General features: G+C 44.4%; 1 protein-coding gene across 1 annotated transcript in view; it reads right to left on the bottom strand.

The window, feature by feature from the left end:
• LOC134801507 (twitchin) overlaps positions 1-15,635 on the bottom strand; it is a 159,122-nt gene that overhangs the window by 71,856 nt on the left and 71,631 nt on the right. The window contains 17 exon segments of the mRNA XM_063774119.1: positions 299-462; positions 893-1,056; positions 1,718-1,856; positions 3,749-3,907; positions 4,289-4,429; positions 4,933-5,220; positions 5,797-5,947; positions 6,394-6,653; positions 7,970-8,167; positions 9,082-9,363; positions 10,027-10,162; positions 10,803-10,966; positions 12,031-12,237; positions 12,850-13,084; positions 13,634-13,773; positions 14,404-14,545; positions 15,180-15,337. Coding sequence (XP_063630189.1) covers positions 299-462; positions 893-1,056; positions 1,718-1,856; positions 3,749-3,907; positions 4,289-4,429; positions 4,933-5,220; positions 5,797-5,947; positions 6,394-6,653; positions 7,970-8,167; positions 9,082-9,363; positions 10,027-10,162; positions 10,803-10,966; positions 12,031-12,237; positions 12,850-13,084; positions 13,634-13,773; positions 14,404-14,545; positions 15,180-15,337 — 3,128 coding nt within the window.

Genomic DNA, 15,635 nt, shown 5'->3' with positions numbered 1-15,635 from the left:
AACACAGACAAAACATCCTCCAGACTTAGCATAGTCGCGCTACCCCCTCTGCCACGCATACGGTAATTTTACTCCATGTTCGAGTCGAAAGTGTCTTTGTGCGACGTCCGTGTCTTTGAACGGACCAATCACGGCACGGGACTTCGCTCACCTCGTCCCGCGCACCCCCGCATTTTTGGCATCATCGGTTGCATGAAATAATTGCTCTAAACTCGGTCTAGAGGATTCCTAGTCTATGGAAAGGCACTACCACTAAATCGTTTGGTTAAAAAAAACATAGTCATGCGATGTATGTTACCTTGTTTTCGATCTTAAGCCGCTCCTCCGGCTTAAGCGTCTGCGCGTTGAGGGTCCATGTGATGGTAGGCTCCGGTTCACCCTTGACGTCGGCCTCGAACTTGAGGGCCTCGCCGACCTTGACCTTGCGCTTTTGAAGGTTCTTTCGGTCGATCTTCGGCGCCACTGTTGATAAAATGATGAGATTATGAAATAGACAAAAATAAAAGTTTCTACGTAAGGAATTAATTACAGACGCCAAATAAAGAGCGGCCCTTTTCGGCTCGAACCTTAATATGTTAAAGGCATTGTTTCTTTTATCCAGTGCGGCTAACTAACGAACCCCTCACGAGTGAAAAGAAACAGACTTTTGACAACTATATATAGGTATATGACGCCTAGGGCCATCTTTTGACAAGAGAAACAGTTTTAATTTACTCTAGGTGTAAAATTATAAAGCGTGAAAGTGCTTCACGGGTTCAGGAGTATTCAAGTTTATCGCATGATTGGCATGATCATGGTAACTAACATTGTTTTTCTGACCACCACTTGATTTAACGACACGAACGTGTCTTTATTGCTTGGTAAATAAGATGTTTTTCAGATGGACACTCACGGAATCTCGGCTTGCAAGTGACAGACTTGCTCGGCTCGGAGGGCTCTCCGGGGCCGGCCTTGTTGACGGCGATGACTCGGAACTCGTACTCGTGTCCCTCCTCGACGTCGTCGACGCGGCCCACGGGCCGGTCGCCTGTCGTGCGGAGGGCGTCTTGCCATGATCTGTCGAAAGAGGTCATATTTTAATACACCAGTTTCAGATAAAGCAAAGCAATTGATGTAATAAAACGTTTGTAGTAATCATTTAGACTTTAATTTGAAAAAAATCATTGATTTTGATACTTCTGTTCATGTTTATTCACAGGCTCGTTTTTGTGCAAATATCGGACTCCGGCCACATTAGGTTTGCACCAATTTGGCTTTGATCAAGTGAGCTGCGGTCTCAAATTCCCAGGTCAGCTGGCCCAATATTACAGGACAGGGTTATATGTTTCACTTTTATCAAACTGAAATTTGAACATTGTCCAGAGTTGGTGAAAATGAAAACTTTTGAATATGTGTCACAGAAGTCTATTAAAGAATAATAATAAATAAATAAAAATTGTAGGACATTCTTACACAGATTGCCTAAGTCCCACAGTAAGCTCAAGAAGGCTTGTGTTGTGGGTGTACTCAGACAACGATATATATAGTATATAAATACTTAAATACATAAAAAACAACCATGACTCAGGAACAAATATCTGTGTCATCACACAAATAAATGCCCTTACTGGGATTCGAACCCAGGACTATCGGCTTCACAGGCAGGGTCACTACCCACTAGGCCAGACCGGTCGTCAAATAATTCAAAGAAAGATTGATAATGAAACAAATATATTACCGTCCACCCTTCTCTCTCTTCTGGATGATGTAGCCAGTGATAGGCGCACCACCATCCTCCTTGGGCGGAGACCATTCCAGGTCCACAAAGTCCTTGTCCCAGTTCCTCGGCTCGGGCCTGCCGGGCTTGCCGGGCTCGTCTGTAGAATTAATGAAATTTTAGTTCACAATTTAATGGGGTTGGCAACTGTCAAAGGTTTGCATAGATGGCGACATCATAGCTTGCCCCTTTCTCTAATGTTGTTCCGTGAGATTTGGCTTAAAAAGCTGGCATCCAGGCCATAAAATGCAAAGAAAAAAACAACAATTTGACACAATTCTAGGGATTGACAGGGCAAGCTATGCTGGCGCCATCTGTTAAATACTTCGACCGGCCAACCCCATTGATATATACCCATTTACATGTAACATGTTTCTCATACGGTTCTGGCAAAAACATCGTATGTGATTACCTTATAAAAATATGCTCAGATAAAAAAAATACGATAATGTTAGACGACAACCGAAAGGGTTATGTTGTCGATTCTTGTTTAAAAAAAGTTTCTGGCCTCGTTGACAAAAGTAGACTTACCGAACGGATTCTTAGCGATGATAGGCTTCTCCGTTTCCAGCTCCTCGGACTCGCCCTCCTTGTTGACGGCCTTGACGCGGAACTTGTAGGGCTTGCCCTCCTGCAGCCCGGTGATGTTGGCTTTAGGACTTACCGAACGGATTCTTAGCGATATAGGCTTCTCCGTTTCCAGCTCCTCGGACTCGCCCTCCTTGTTGACGGCCTTGATGCGGAACTTGTAGGGCTTGCCCTCTTGCAGGCCGGTGATGTTGGCTTTAGGACTTACCGAACGGATTCTTAGCGATGATAGGCTTCTCCGTTTCCAGCTCCTCGGACTCGCCCTCCTTGTTGACGGCCTTGACGCGAAACTTGTAGGGCTTGCCCTCCTGCAGGCCGGTGATGTTGGCTTTAGGACTTACCGAACGGATTCTTAGCGATGATAGGCTTCTCCGTTTCCAGCTCCTCGGACTCGCCCTCCTTGTTGACGGCCTTGACGCGGAACTTGTAGGGCTTGCCCTCCTGCAGGCCTGTGATGTTGGCTTTAGGACTTACCGAACGGATTCTTAGCGATGATAGGCTTCTCCGTTTCGAGCTCCTCGGACTCGCCCTCCTTGTTGACGGCCTTGACGCGGAACTTGTAGGACTGGCCCTCCTGGAGGTCTGTGATGTTGGCTTTAGGACTTACCGAACGGATTCTTAGCGATGATAGGCTTCTCCGTTTCCAGCTCGTCGAACTCGCCCTCCTTGTTGACGGCCTTGACGCGGAACTTGTAGGGCTTGCCCTCTTGCAGGCCGGTGATGTTGGCTTTAGGACTTACCGAACGGATTCTTAGCGATGATAGGCTTCTCCGTTTCGAGCTCCTCGGACTCGCCCTCCTTGTTGACGGCCTTGACGCGGAACTTGTAGGGCTTGCCCTCCTGCAGGCCGGTGATGTTGGCTTTAGGACTTACCGAACGGATTCTTAGCGATGATAGGCTTCTCCGTTTCCAGCTCCTCGGACTCGCCCTCCTTGTTGACGGCCTTGTCGCGGAACTTGTAGGACTTGCCCTCTTGCAGGCCGGTGATGTTGGCTTTAGGACTTACCGAACGGATTCTTAGCGATGATAGGCTTCTCCGTTTCCAGCTCCTCGGACTCGCCCTCCTTGTTGACGGCCTTGACGCGGAACTTGTAGGACTTGCCCTCTTGCAGGCCGGTGATGTTGGCTTTAGGACTTACCGAACGGATTCTTAGCGATGATAGGCTTCTCCGTTTCCAGCTCCTCGGACTCGCCCTCCTTGTTGACGGCCTTGACGCGGAACTACTAGGGCTTGCCCTCCTGCAGCCCGGTGATGTTGGCTTTAGGACTTACCGAACGGATTCTTAGCGATATAGGCTTCTCCGTTTCCAGCTCCTCGGACTCGCCCTCCTTGTTGACGGCCTTGATGCGGAACTTGTAGGGCTTGCCCTCTTGCAGGCCGGTGATGTTGGCTTTAGGACTTACCGAACGGATTCTTAGCGATGATAGGCTTCTCCGTTTCCAGCTCCTCGGACTCGCCCTCCTTGTTGACGGCCTTGACGCGGAACTTGTAGGGCTTGCCCTCCTGCAGGCCGGTGATGTTGGCTTTGCAGTCCTTGGCCGTGCCGCATGGGACCCATTGGCCTGAACAAAACATTGATTATTATAGTACAGTAAACAAGATCCAAATCAAATCCTTGAAACAACATCTTTTGCATGTATTGGGCGATAATATTCATGAGAAACACTGAGTATAAGCAGACTTTCTCCGATATTGCAGGATATCACTTTAGGTAGCGTAAACTATACTAATGTTGGCCCCCGTCAAAGGATCGAACCCTTCAACCTTATGCAAAATCAGCAATGGTTCCTACCAAAATACGGGTAATGACATTAAAGATCCAATCATTGGGTAGTTTACCATGTTTCATCTCATTCTCGGATTAGCAGAAAATGAGATTATGCTTGTTTTCCACGGACATGGTATTAAAAATATAAGTTTTAGTAAGGAAAATGGTAACTTACCGGTAAGCGGATCGAGTTTCTCGATCTCGTAATACTCGACGGGTGATCCACCATCGTCCTCTGGCTTCTGCCAAGTAAGTGTGCATCCGTGTTTGGTGACATCAGCGACTTCCAGCGGGCCTTTGGGCTTGGACGGCTTGCCTGAAAACGATCAACAGTTTTAGACATTTTATCCATAGCCATACAATAAGTTTTTTTTAATAATATTGGAACTCTGAAACTCCAGGTTTTGAATTAGAACTGTAAGTTTAGACGCCCTGTCTCTTAGACATTGATTTTGATTTCGTTTATTTTCGTTTCTTCAATTTCATATCTTTGCTTTCAATGATTTATGGATCCTATCGTTAAAATAATTTTTGTTAATTAGGGCGCCAATCTAGTAGTATATATCACATAAAAAACGATTTTTCAAATCTGAAATATCTAAATTAGAAGACAAATGACGGAATTTCTAAATTGAGTAATTAAATCAAAATGTAAAATTCCACATTTCTTTCTTGTTAGAAAACCAGCACAAATAGCCAAGTAACTCAGGTGTATTGTACCTATTCTTATTTTCTATAAAACGATTACATTATGCAGCATAAAAAAGTCGCAAATTACTGCACCTTGTGTTTAAAAAAATAAAAATAACCAAAACTCACCAAGAATAGTAATCTCGACTTCGGCCTCATCCTCACCGACTTCATTCTTGGCCTTAATCACATACTTCCCAGTATTAGCCCTCTTGGTCTTCGTCATCAAGAACTTGGTATTATAATCAATGTTGACGATCTCCAGGTTATCCGGAGTACCGGTCTTGATCTCCTCGCCCTTGAAGAACCAGGTGACGGTGGCTGGGGGCTCACCGAACACCTTGATGTCGAGAGAGACGGGGAGGCCAGCCTTGACGGAGACGGGCTTGAGGTTCGTGCGGTCGATTCTTGGTTTCACTGTGGGGAAAATTTTGGTTAGGCGTTGGAAAGAAAGAGTACATGAGAGTTTTGTGTAAAATGGATCGACAAAATGTTGTCTTATACAACAAAACTTTTGCTATGGAATTATAAACTGTACTTGTATACGTTTGAAACACCATTAAACTATCAAAATTAACCGAGTCACAATCAGACTCGGTCGGTTAGCCTTTCGCGAATGGCTCTACATATGGCTCCTCATTTTTAGAGAGTTATAACTTTTAGGCAGTATTTTTACAACAATAAATGTTAAAGCTGTACTTACAGAATGGGGCCTTACTGGTATGTCAGTTGGTGTTCTCCAAAGGCTCGAACTGGCCGGCCTTCACCACTAGCACTCTGAACTAGGTAGATACCAGTTCCTCCTCCAGTTTAGGGACTTTGCCACACGTTGACTAGGATTTAGTCTACTTACAGAATCGGGCCTTAGCGGTGTGCCAGTTGGTGTTCTCCGAAGGCTCGGGTTGTCCAGCCTTATTCACCGCTCGCACCTTGAACTGATATTGGCTACCCTCCTCCAGTTTAGGGACTGTGCATTAGATTTAGTATACTTACAGAATCGTGCCTTAGCGGTGTGCCAGTTGGTGTTCTCCGAAGGCTCGGATTGTCCAGCCTTGTTCACCGCTCGCACTCTGAACTGGTATTGGCTGCCTTCTTCCAGTTTAGGTACTGTTCCTTGGCAAATGTTGCCTTGGATTTCGGCAGCCTGTTAAAAAAATGGGATTAGGTTTGGGAAATATGTCGTTATGTTATAACTTTCTTTTAGAATATTTAATGCTCCTAGTATAGTCAATAGTCAAGTCCTTGAACATGCAGTTTATATTTCAATTGTCATTTTTAAACATAAGATGTAAAAGGCCTGTTCTTCCTGTCTCAATTTATTCTAGCTCCCTATACGTCTCACGACTCGTAGCATATGTAAATATAGAGTCAGACCGAGATAAGTCTGCAACGATTTTTATACCACACGCAGTGTAAGTGTTATTTAAAACGTCAAACTACTATGAAATCGTGACGTATAAATAACACTTGCACTGCGTGTGCTATCAAAATCGTTGCAGACTTATCTCGGTCTTTAGCAATAAAGGTAATATTTCCATGTTGGTTGCCTGTATGTGTCGTCTAAGGAAAAATAAATCATCATCAACTAACCTTAACAAATTCTCCCGTATCCCTATCCATCTTCTCAATAATGTATCCAGTGATAGGCGCTCCGTTGTCCCTGATCGGGGGCTCCCACTTGAGCTTGGCGCTCTTCTCGTCCCAGTCCACGATGTCCGGGAGGCCGGGGGCCGCCGGCACGTCGTATGGGTTCTTGGCGAGGATGCCGTGGTCGGTCTCCAGGGGTTCCGATTCGCCCTCCTCGTTGAGGGCCTTGACTCGGAACTGGTAGGTGTGGCCGGGTTCCAGGCCTGTAGGGAAAAGAAACAAAGTTTGTAAAGTGTGACTAACCTATCCTAACCTAACCCGGGGTTAGCCGGTTAAATCTGGAGTTACCGTGGTTACCAGTACAATTTAAACCTGAGTTAATGGTTTAACATAGTTTTGCTATGGTGCAAGAGACGCTAAGAACACTATACACCGACTTGTGTTTCTTTACGTGGCAAGTCCGTTTGTTGTTACAATTTCGGCTGGCTGTTAATCTTAGGTATGAACGTGGAGACCGAATTAGGTAAACAGAGTAGTGCAGTGTGTGTACTACGCCTTACTCACACACGTGTATAGCTTAGTATATAATGGCTTGTAATTGTTACTTAAGACAGAATAAACCTATATTCAGTACGATCGACTTCTCCTTTATTGCCCCACCTCACATGGCGACCCTGCCAGGATCACACCACAGTAGTGTAATAGGGAATAATACTGCAATGTTATGCCGCCAGAGGCTGCACTAGCACAAACTGTAAACCATAGAGTAACTTATATATACTGGGATGCTGCTTAAAATTGCTCATTTACTGACAAGTAAACCCTGCTACTAATGCTTAATGAACTTACCAGTGACAGTAGCCTCAGTAGTATCCGGCTCCACCGTGCTACCCGGCACCCATTTGCCAGTAACCACGTCCATCTTCTCAACCACGTATGCGCTGAGATGAAGCCCTCCAGTGTTTGGGCTTATGACTTACAATAACTTAATAGTACTAATGTCCTATTGGCGCAGTTGGTAGGATGACACTGGAATTTCACCATTTACTGCTCAGCTATAAAGCATACATTCGCCTGATTTTTTTCAACTTACCAGAGACAGTAGCCTCAGTAGAATCCGGCTCCACCGTGCCAGCCGGCACCCATTTGCCAGTAACCACGTCCATCTTTTCGACCAAGAATGCGCTGAGAGGCAGCACTCCAGTATGCTTGGGCTTCTTACTTACAATGACTTATAGTACTAATGTCCTATTGGCGAAGTCGGTAGGATGACACTAGAATTTCACCATTTAGTACTCAGCTATAAAGCATACATTCGCCTGAATTTACAACTCACCAGTGACAGTAGCCTCAGTAGTATCCGGCTCCACCGTGCCAGCCGGCACCCATTTGCCAGTAACTACGTCCATCTTCTCAACCACGAATGCGCTTAGAGGCAGCTCTCCAGTGTGTTTGGGCTTCTTACTTACAATAACTTACAGCAGTTATGTCCTATTGGCGAAGTCGGTAGGATGACGCTGGAATTTCGCCATTTACTGCTCAGCTATAAAGCCTACATTCGCCTGAATTTTCAACTCACCAGTGACAGTAGCCTCAGTAGTATCCGGCTCGACCGTGCCAGCCGGCACCCATTTGCCAGTAACCACGTCCATCTTCTCAACCACGAATGCGCTGAGAGGCAACCCTCCAGTGTGTTTGGGCTTCTTCCACGCGAGCTTAACATGGTCGGCGTGAACGTCGGACACTTCGAGCGGGCCTTCGGGTTTGCCGGGCTTGTCTGTAGAATATTGTTAAAGTTGTAGGTAATATAGTTTTTTGGTAGTCTAGATTTATCTTCATTATTTGCAGCAGCATAAAACTCGGTTTTCCTAAGATAGCGGTGCCATCGTATAGCGGCCGTCTCCATACACAATAATACGGCTAAATATGGATGGCATAGTATTTTGGATGGAGACGGCCGCTATATTACGGCACCGCTATCCTAGGAAACCAGAGCTTAAGAGAAACAAAACATACATCAAGAATAGTCAAGACACTGTCGATTACTAGGGGCGTCAAGTTTTAATTTACTTCCAACTCAGTATTTTTATATATTATTTTAAGATCTGCAAAAGCAGTCTTTTAATTTGAATACGGACTAGATTTCAAGCTAAAATTAGAAAATAAGGAAGATTATTGAAGAGCCTTATTACTTGTAACTTTTGGTTTAGTTTAAGTAAATGGAAGTGAAAGACAAGTATTTTAGAATTTTAATTCATATAACTGAAGTTTCAAGGAAAATTGGCAATCGAATTTGAATCAACGGTATTAGAAAATAGAGTTGAATTTGTTTTTTCCGAACGAACGAAACAAAATAAAAGCAACTCTGTTTCATTTCATTAAAATTAAAATTTAATTGGAGGCAATTTGTACTATACTCTGTATCTTTAGGTACTCAACATATACAAATAATTAGTACATTTTCGGGTAGTTATAACATTTATTGATTAACCAACCAAATACCAATCAATCCACCTGGATCTGTCACTGAATGACCTGACTTTAACCTACATTATTTGATCATGTAATGTTTTCATCTACCCTCAACTGGCTTAAGAAGCCATTTGAGGGTAGATTTTGTTTACTCTTTTACCTAAAGATACAGCCTATAGTATAAGGACATTGAACCCCGAGAGGATAGTATAAACTTACCTAGCACAGTAATCTCAACCGTAGCCTCATCCGTTCCAGAATCATTAACCGCCTTCAGCGTATAAACTCCCGTATTTTTCCACGACGTCTCCGTCAGCGTCATACGGGTATTATAATCCTCGTTCTCGATCTTGATGCCCTCGCCGTTCTCCAGGGGCTTGTTGGCGAAGATCCAGGTCTTGGTTGGTGGGGGCTCGCCCTTGATGTCCACGTCGAGTTTGATGGTGGTGCCGGCGCGGACGCGGATCGCGACCATCTTGTCGCGGTTGATCCATGGTTTCACTGGAGAAAATATACATTAATAATTAATCATACAGTATGGAGGCTAACAAAGCATAAAATAAAACCCATTACAGATGTAATGGGTTTTATTTTAATAATCCTTTACCATCCTATTTTCACAGAAACGTGCGAACGTGTTATGCTATTTCAGTCAGTCTCAGTACACGAAGTACTTAACTGAAGTAGTAAGACAAATACGAACGTTTCCGAGAAAATACGATGACAAAGGATTGTTTTACTACATCTGTAATGTTTAGAGTACATTTAGGGACGTCTTAACAATTTAATATTTTGTCTGTTATTTATAATCTTTACTATACGTACTCTTCTAATTCACAATTACAATCTCGCTTATTCCAATAGATGGCGTGAAGTGTACTGTTTTATTTCCGACACGGCCATACTGACATGACACGGCAATCCTGACATTGTACACGTCACTGTGATGCCTTCAGATTAGACAGATCCATCCTTAGTTTTCAGATTCTATTTTTAGAAGCCCAATTCGCAGAGCACCGTCAGTACTCATTTGAGCCAATAAATGGCATAAAGCGTAAATAATAATCTACGGTTTTATATTATCCAACAGGGCCATAATGAGTATGTCCTTGCAAAAAAAAAACAGAGTTATATTTTGACAATAGACATAAAGTGAATACTTACAGAATCTAGCCTTGGCGATGTGCGGCTGCGTCGGGTCGCCCGGCTCCCCGGGGCCGGCCTTGTTGACGGCGCGGACGCGGAACTGGTATGTGTTGCCTTCCTTCAGGTCCGGCACGCGGACCTTGCACTCTGGCGTCTGTGGAACAAAGGTATTCCGTGAAATATCGGTAGTATATAGTGGAGAGTCGTCTTTCCAACCAGAGTTTCATCAGTTTGCCTAAAGGTTTAGACACTATGCTGTAGTACTTGCTAAATAAGTTAAACAGGATTAAATTGTGACAGTTATCACCATATTTAAGGATAAGTTGCAATATATTTGCGTCTTTTGCTGTCACTGTTAATTTGAGACAGACTGTATAAATCTTACTATATAGATGTTGATTTGTCGTCACCTAAACCGCTGATTAGTCGTCAAACCAACAGGTTCGATATGTAACTGTGGACACAAACAAGCTTAGAGTTAGACCAAGACAAGTCTGCAACGATTTTGATAGCACACGCAGTGCAAGTGTTATTTTAAACGTCAGACTTCTATGAAATTATGACGTGAAAATAACACTTGCCCTGCGTGTGCTATCAAAATCGTTGCAGACTTATCTTGGTCTAACTCTAAACACCTTGGTCCTGACCCAGTATTGAAAAGATTTGCGCTGATCTATGTTTCTTGAAAATTGCTATTTGTTATTTAATTAATTTATTTATTTCATTAATTTATTGTTATTTATTTTATGCACAATCAGTGTTTTTAGGCTTTACCAAGCTTTGATTCAACTCACATTGGTAGTAAGCGCCTCCTGCCACGATCCGAATTTCTCCTTCTTCTCAATAACGTAGCCGGTGATGGGCGCTCCGCCGGTGTTCTTGGGCGCCTCCCACGTGAGGTCCACGCGGTCCACGTCCCAGTCCTCGATGGTCGGGACGGAGGGCTTGCCGGGAATATCTGGGATAAGGGTACAGATTAGTTAACTAGTTTTTGATAGATAATGCTACTGTTCTATAGATATTAAGTTGAAGACCACAAGTGCATCAGGATAACATCTTTATTTAGTTGTATAAATGGCGAAAATCATCGTTATACTGATATACTCGTATGTCAAATCTTTAGGCAATGTAAACCCTAAAGTAGCCTCATCGTCAACCCTTAAATCTCTATTTAGAAATAGAAGGTGTATTGATTACTCAAGGCCACAGACCACCTCAACTACTAGACGGAGCACATCAGTCAATCGAGGTCACCATATATATGCTCTCCCATACAAATTTAGTATGGCATAGCGACTGCTTATTTCCGTTGCGCCCACAATCAGGACCATTATTTCAAGAATATTTATCATTATTAAGGCTTAGGGGTGTTCTTGGGTTATTAAAGAATTGTGCTGCTGGATTCGTAACATTTTATAAGTAAAATTGTACATATGTGACGTTCCACGGCAAAAAGTACCTTATAGCGGCTGGCGCTTACGTCACAGCGCCGCAATAATATTGGAGCGGCGTTAATAATGGCGTAAGCGCCAACCGCCATAAGGTACCTTTTGCCGTGGAACGTCACATATGTACAATTTTCCTTTGGCGCATATGTACAACCGCCTTTACCCATGGGACGTCACATATGTGTGGTGACCTCGTACTCTTTATAAACGCTTCATAATGCGGTGTCTGGGTAGACTGCGCCCAAGGCGAACTAGCCACCTCAACAGACTGCGCACTGGCCTTGACAAGGCTCTCATTATGGTGCTGCGAAAACATTTTTTTCACGAAGAGGCCTCAAGTAAATTATTTCTTTGTTTGATCTGTGATCTTTCTATTTTACTTGCCATAGATTCAAATAAACACTCCACCAACTCACCGTAAGGGTTCTTCGCGATGATGCTATGATCCGTCTTCAGCGGCTCGCTCTCGCCTTCGTCATTCACAGCGCGGACCCTGAACTCACTCCTCGCCCTCCTGCAGACCCTTGACCTCCATCTCCGTGTCTTACATCACATAAACATTAGACCAACTCACCGTAAGGATTCTTCGCAATGATGCTATGGTCCGTCTTCAGCGGCTCACTCTCGCCTTCATCATTCACAGCGCGGACCCTGAACTCATACTCCTCGCCCTCCTGCAGACCCTTGACCTCCATCTCCGTGTCGTCGGTCTTGCCGACCGGCACCCAGCGGCCGGTGGCCTTGTTCAGCTTTTCTACTACGTAGCCGGTTACTGGTTTGCCTGTGGAAAATAGTTAAGCATTAACGTTTGGATCCTAAATAGTTAATTATCTCAAAATCGGTTTCATCTGTGACTTAGTTTGTAATCACATTGCTCGACAGACAATTTTGCCCATGAATTTGTTCTTTCATATGTGTGTGGTGGTAAAAAATCGGGGGTTCGAACCTCGGTTGTGTTGTATAGGACAGAAAAAATCGCCGATCAAACAACTTTGACAGTAGAAAAAGGCGCGAAATTCAAAATTTCTATGGGACGGTAACCCTTTGCGACTAAATTTTTTTTTAATTTGCCGCTCTTTTCTACTGACGGAAATGGTTTAAACACAGACTTTAAAAGATGACTATACATTCGGCCAGGATCCTTATCAGATACAGACAAGAGCTAGGTTAAAGGCAATCTAGAGTGGGACAGTTACCACCATACTGCAGCTCCTTCAAAACATCAGAGATCTTCAGATCAAATCATCAGAGATTCAGTTATCAAACTCAGCATTGTGATCTCAAACTCATACTCATTATATCCATGCCTCGATGGGCCCTGTCAGGTCAAGTGAATTAAATCAGGCCAAGAGCAACAGACTTTGACATTTATCAAAATTAGAAGAATACTTACCACCATCGTCTTCTGGCTTCTTCCACGACAGCTTGCAGCCAGACTTGGTAACATCAGCAACCTTGAGCGGTCCACCAGGCTTGCCCGGCGCGCTCAGCACGGTAATATCAACCTCAGCCTCGTCTGTGCCGTGCTGGTTGGTGGCCAAGATACGGTAGGTGCCGGTCATGGCGCGGACGGAGTCCTTGATGTCTAACTTGGTGTTGTAGTCAACGTTTATGACGTTTTCTTTCACCTGTAAAGAGTAGATTATAGTAAATCTTAGAAACCTATTTTAGGATACAGATTACGAATGACGTTCAATCTTAAAGTTGGCCAAACACAGCCGCTATTTTTTTATAAAAATATCGATCATATCCCGTCGGTTTTTTGCTTAATATTTGTCAACTGTATTTATGATGTTTAAAGTGCTTTATTAACTCTCAGAAAAAGTACCCCTTCGCAAAACGACACATTCAGGGGTGTTTATTAAATACCAAGCGTAACGGTTTCTGTTTAAAGTTTTTCACCGCCGTGAGGCTTGCTAATCATCCAGTACACGAGTTAAATAAATTAAGTAATAGGGACCGTGCGCGTTGGAGGGTCTGCCATCTTGTGGCCTGAATCGGAAACATATTTGCACATGTACATTGCCAAAGCAAGTGCTACCATCTACCGTTCTCGTTGTTACGTGTCCTTGTGCATAGTAGGTTGTGCCATCTTGTGGGCTATTTACGCCTCGCGTCAAAAATCGGACGGCTCCTATGCTGCCCCCTATAGTTTATGCACGGGCCCTATAGCTCACCTCCTTCTCTTCTCCCTTCCACTTCTGGAACCATTGCACGGTAGGCGCCGGTTCACCCTTGACGTTGACGTCGAAGAAGATCGGCTTGCCCGCGCGCACAGCCAGTGCCTTCAGGTTTGTGCGGTCGATGCGGGGTTTCACTAGAATAAACATTAACAGTTTTAATAAAAACCTTCATTTATTTAATTTTACAGAAAGAAAATGTTTTGTGTCAAGTGCAGAGCCGCACTTGACATGGTTTTCGGACTGAGCAATCGTATGAGACTGATATCTGACACATCAGAACACAGCAGCGACGCATACACAGTATCCGAACTGCTGTGGTTGTGTCCTCACTACCAATGCGCCTCAGCGCTTGTGAACGGAATCAAAATCGTATCTGACGCGTCACAAAAAACGACGTCACATCAGATTCCAATAGACTGTAAATCTAATAACACATATATGAAAATAGTATGGAGATAAAATGTGTCTATACATGACTGTGTTAATGTGTGCAGCCGCTTTCTGCGTATCTATATATTATTTAAACGTATACTTACAGGAAGATGGCCGATGGGGTCGAAAACTGCTCGAGGTGAGACCACAGACTAGCAAGCGCAGCGTAGGACGTCCACCCACAAGACGGACAGACGACCTTGTTAAGGTCGCCGGAAGACGCTGGATGCGGGTCGCTTCCAACCGGTACGTATGGAGGTCCAAGGGGGAGGCCTATGTTCAGCAGTGGACGTCTTATGGCTGAGATGATGATGATTTAAACGTATACTTACAAGCCTTGTGCCTGATGGTGGTCATCTTGGTAGGGTCGGAGGCCTCGGAAGGACCGGCCTTGTTGACGGCGATCACCCTGAACTGGTATTCACTGCCTTCGGGCAGACCGTCCACTTTACCCTCCGTGGCGGTACCGGGCACCTGCGAAATAATAGGTAAAGAATTAAAATCGGACACCTTAATTTCAACAACATTATGATTTCTTTCTTTAAGAATGACCTTATGTTGTAAATCGTAGCGCATTGGACCGGCAATCCAGAGTTGTGACATAGACTAGGAATCCTCTAGACGGAGTTTAGAGCAATTATTTCATGAAACCGATGCTGCCAAAAATACTGGGGTGCGGGGGACGAGGTGAGCGAGTCCCGTGCCCTGATTGGTCCGTTCAAAGACACGGACGTCACACAAAGACACTCAAAAATGGAGTAAAACTACCGTATATTTGAGGCAGAGGGGGTAGCGCTACTATGCTCAGTCTGGAGGATGTCTTGTCTGTGAGTTGTGACTAGTTTCTATTGTGATACTGTCGATTTTATGTGTGTATTTCGATCCTGGGGCACGTGTAGTCTCAGTCAGCGCTTCTTAGGCCTACCGCGGCCGCGTGATCTAGGGCCTTGGCCAGTGAGGTTGTGGCACCATTTCCGACGTCGTCATCATCAATTTAAACCAAAAAAATTAACAACATAAACTGTCTAACCCCAAATCAGTGAAGTATCCCAAGGTTCCTGAGCAAGGGATAAAAGAAGTACAAAACACAAGTGCTTGTTCTACTTACTTCTAGAGCGTTCTCCCAGTCGCCACCCTTCGGCTTCTTCTGTATAATGTACTTCTGTATGGGCGCTCCGCCGTCGCTCTTGGGCGGGTCCCATTTGACTGTGGCGCTCTCGTTGTCGTGATCTGCCACTTCGACGTTGCCGGGCTTGTCCGAGACATCTGTAAACATACAACATTTCATTTTCATCAGTTTATACGTCTGGAGCACGAATTTGTCCAAAGCTCTGGTTTCCTAGGATAGCGGTGTCGTCATATATAGCGGCCGTCTCCATACAAAATACTACACCATCCATATTTAGCAGTATAATTTTGTATGGAGACGGCCGCTATATGACGGCACCGCTATCCTAGGAAAACAGAGCTTTAGGGCTGTTACAAACGGACTGCAATTTGTATGGGAACTGCACATCGACTGCACGTCAACTGCAACGTCGGCGTGCAGTTCCCATACAAGTTG

Source organism: Cydia splendana, chromosome 22 (assembly GCF_910591565.1).
Source record: "Cydia splendana chromosome 22, ilCydSple1.2, whole genome shotgun sequence".
In the NCBI taxonomy this organism is placed as follows: domain Eukaryota; kingdom Metazoa; phylum Arthropoda; class Insecta; order Lepidoptera; family Tortricidae; genus Cydia; species Cydia splendana.
Note: the sequence above shows the minus strand (reverse complement) of the source record. Positions and strands in the feature narration are given on the sequence as shown.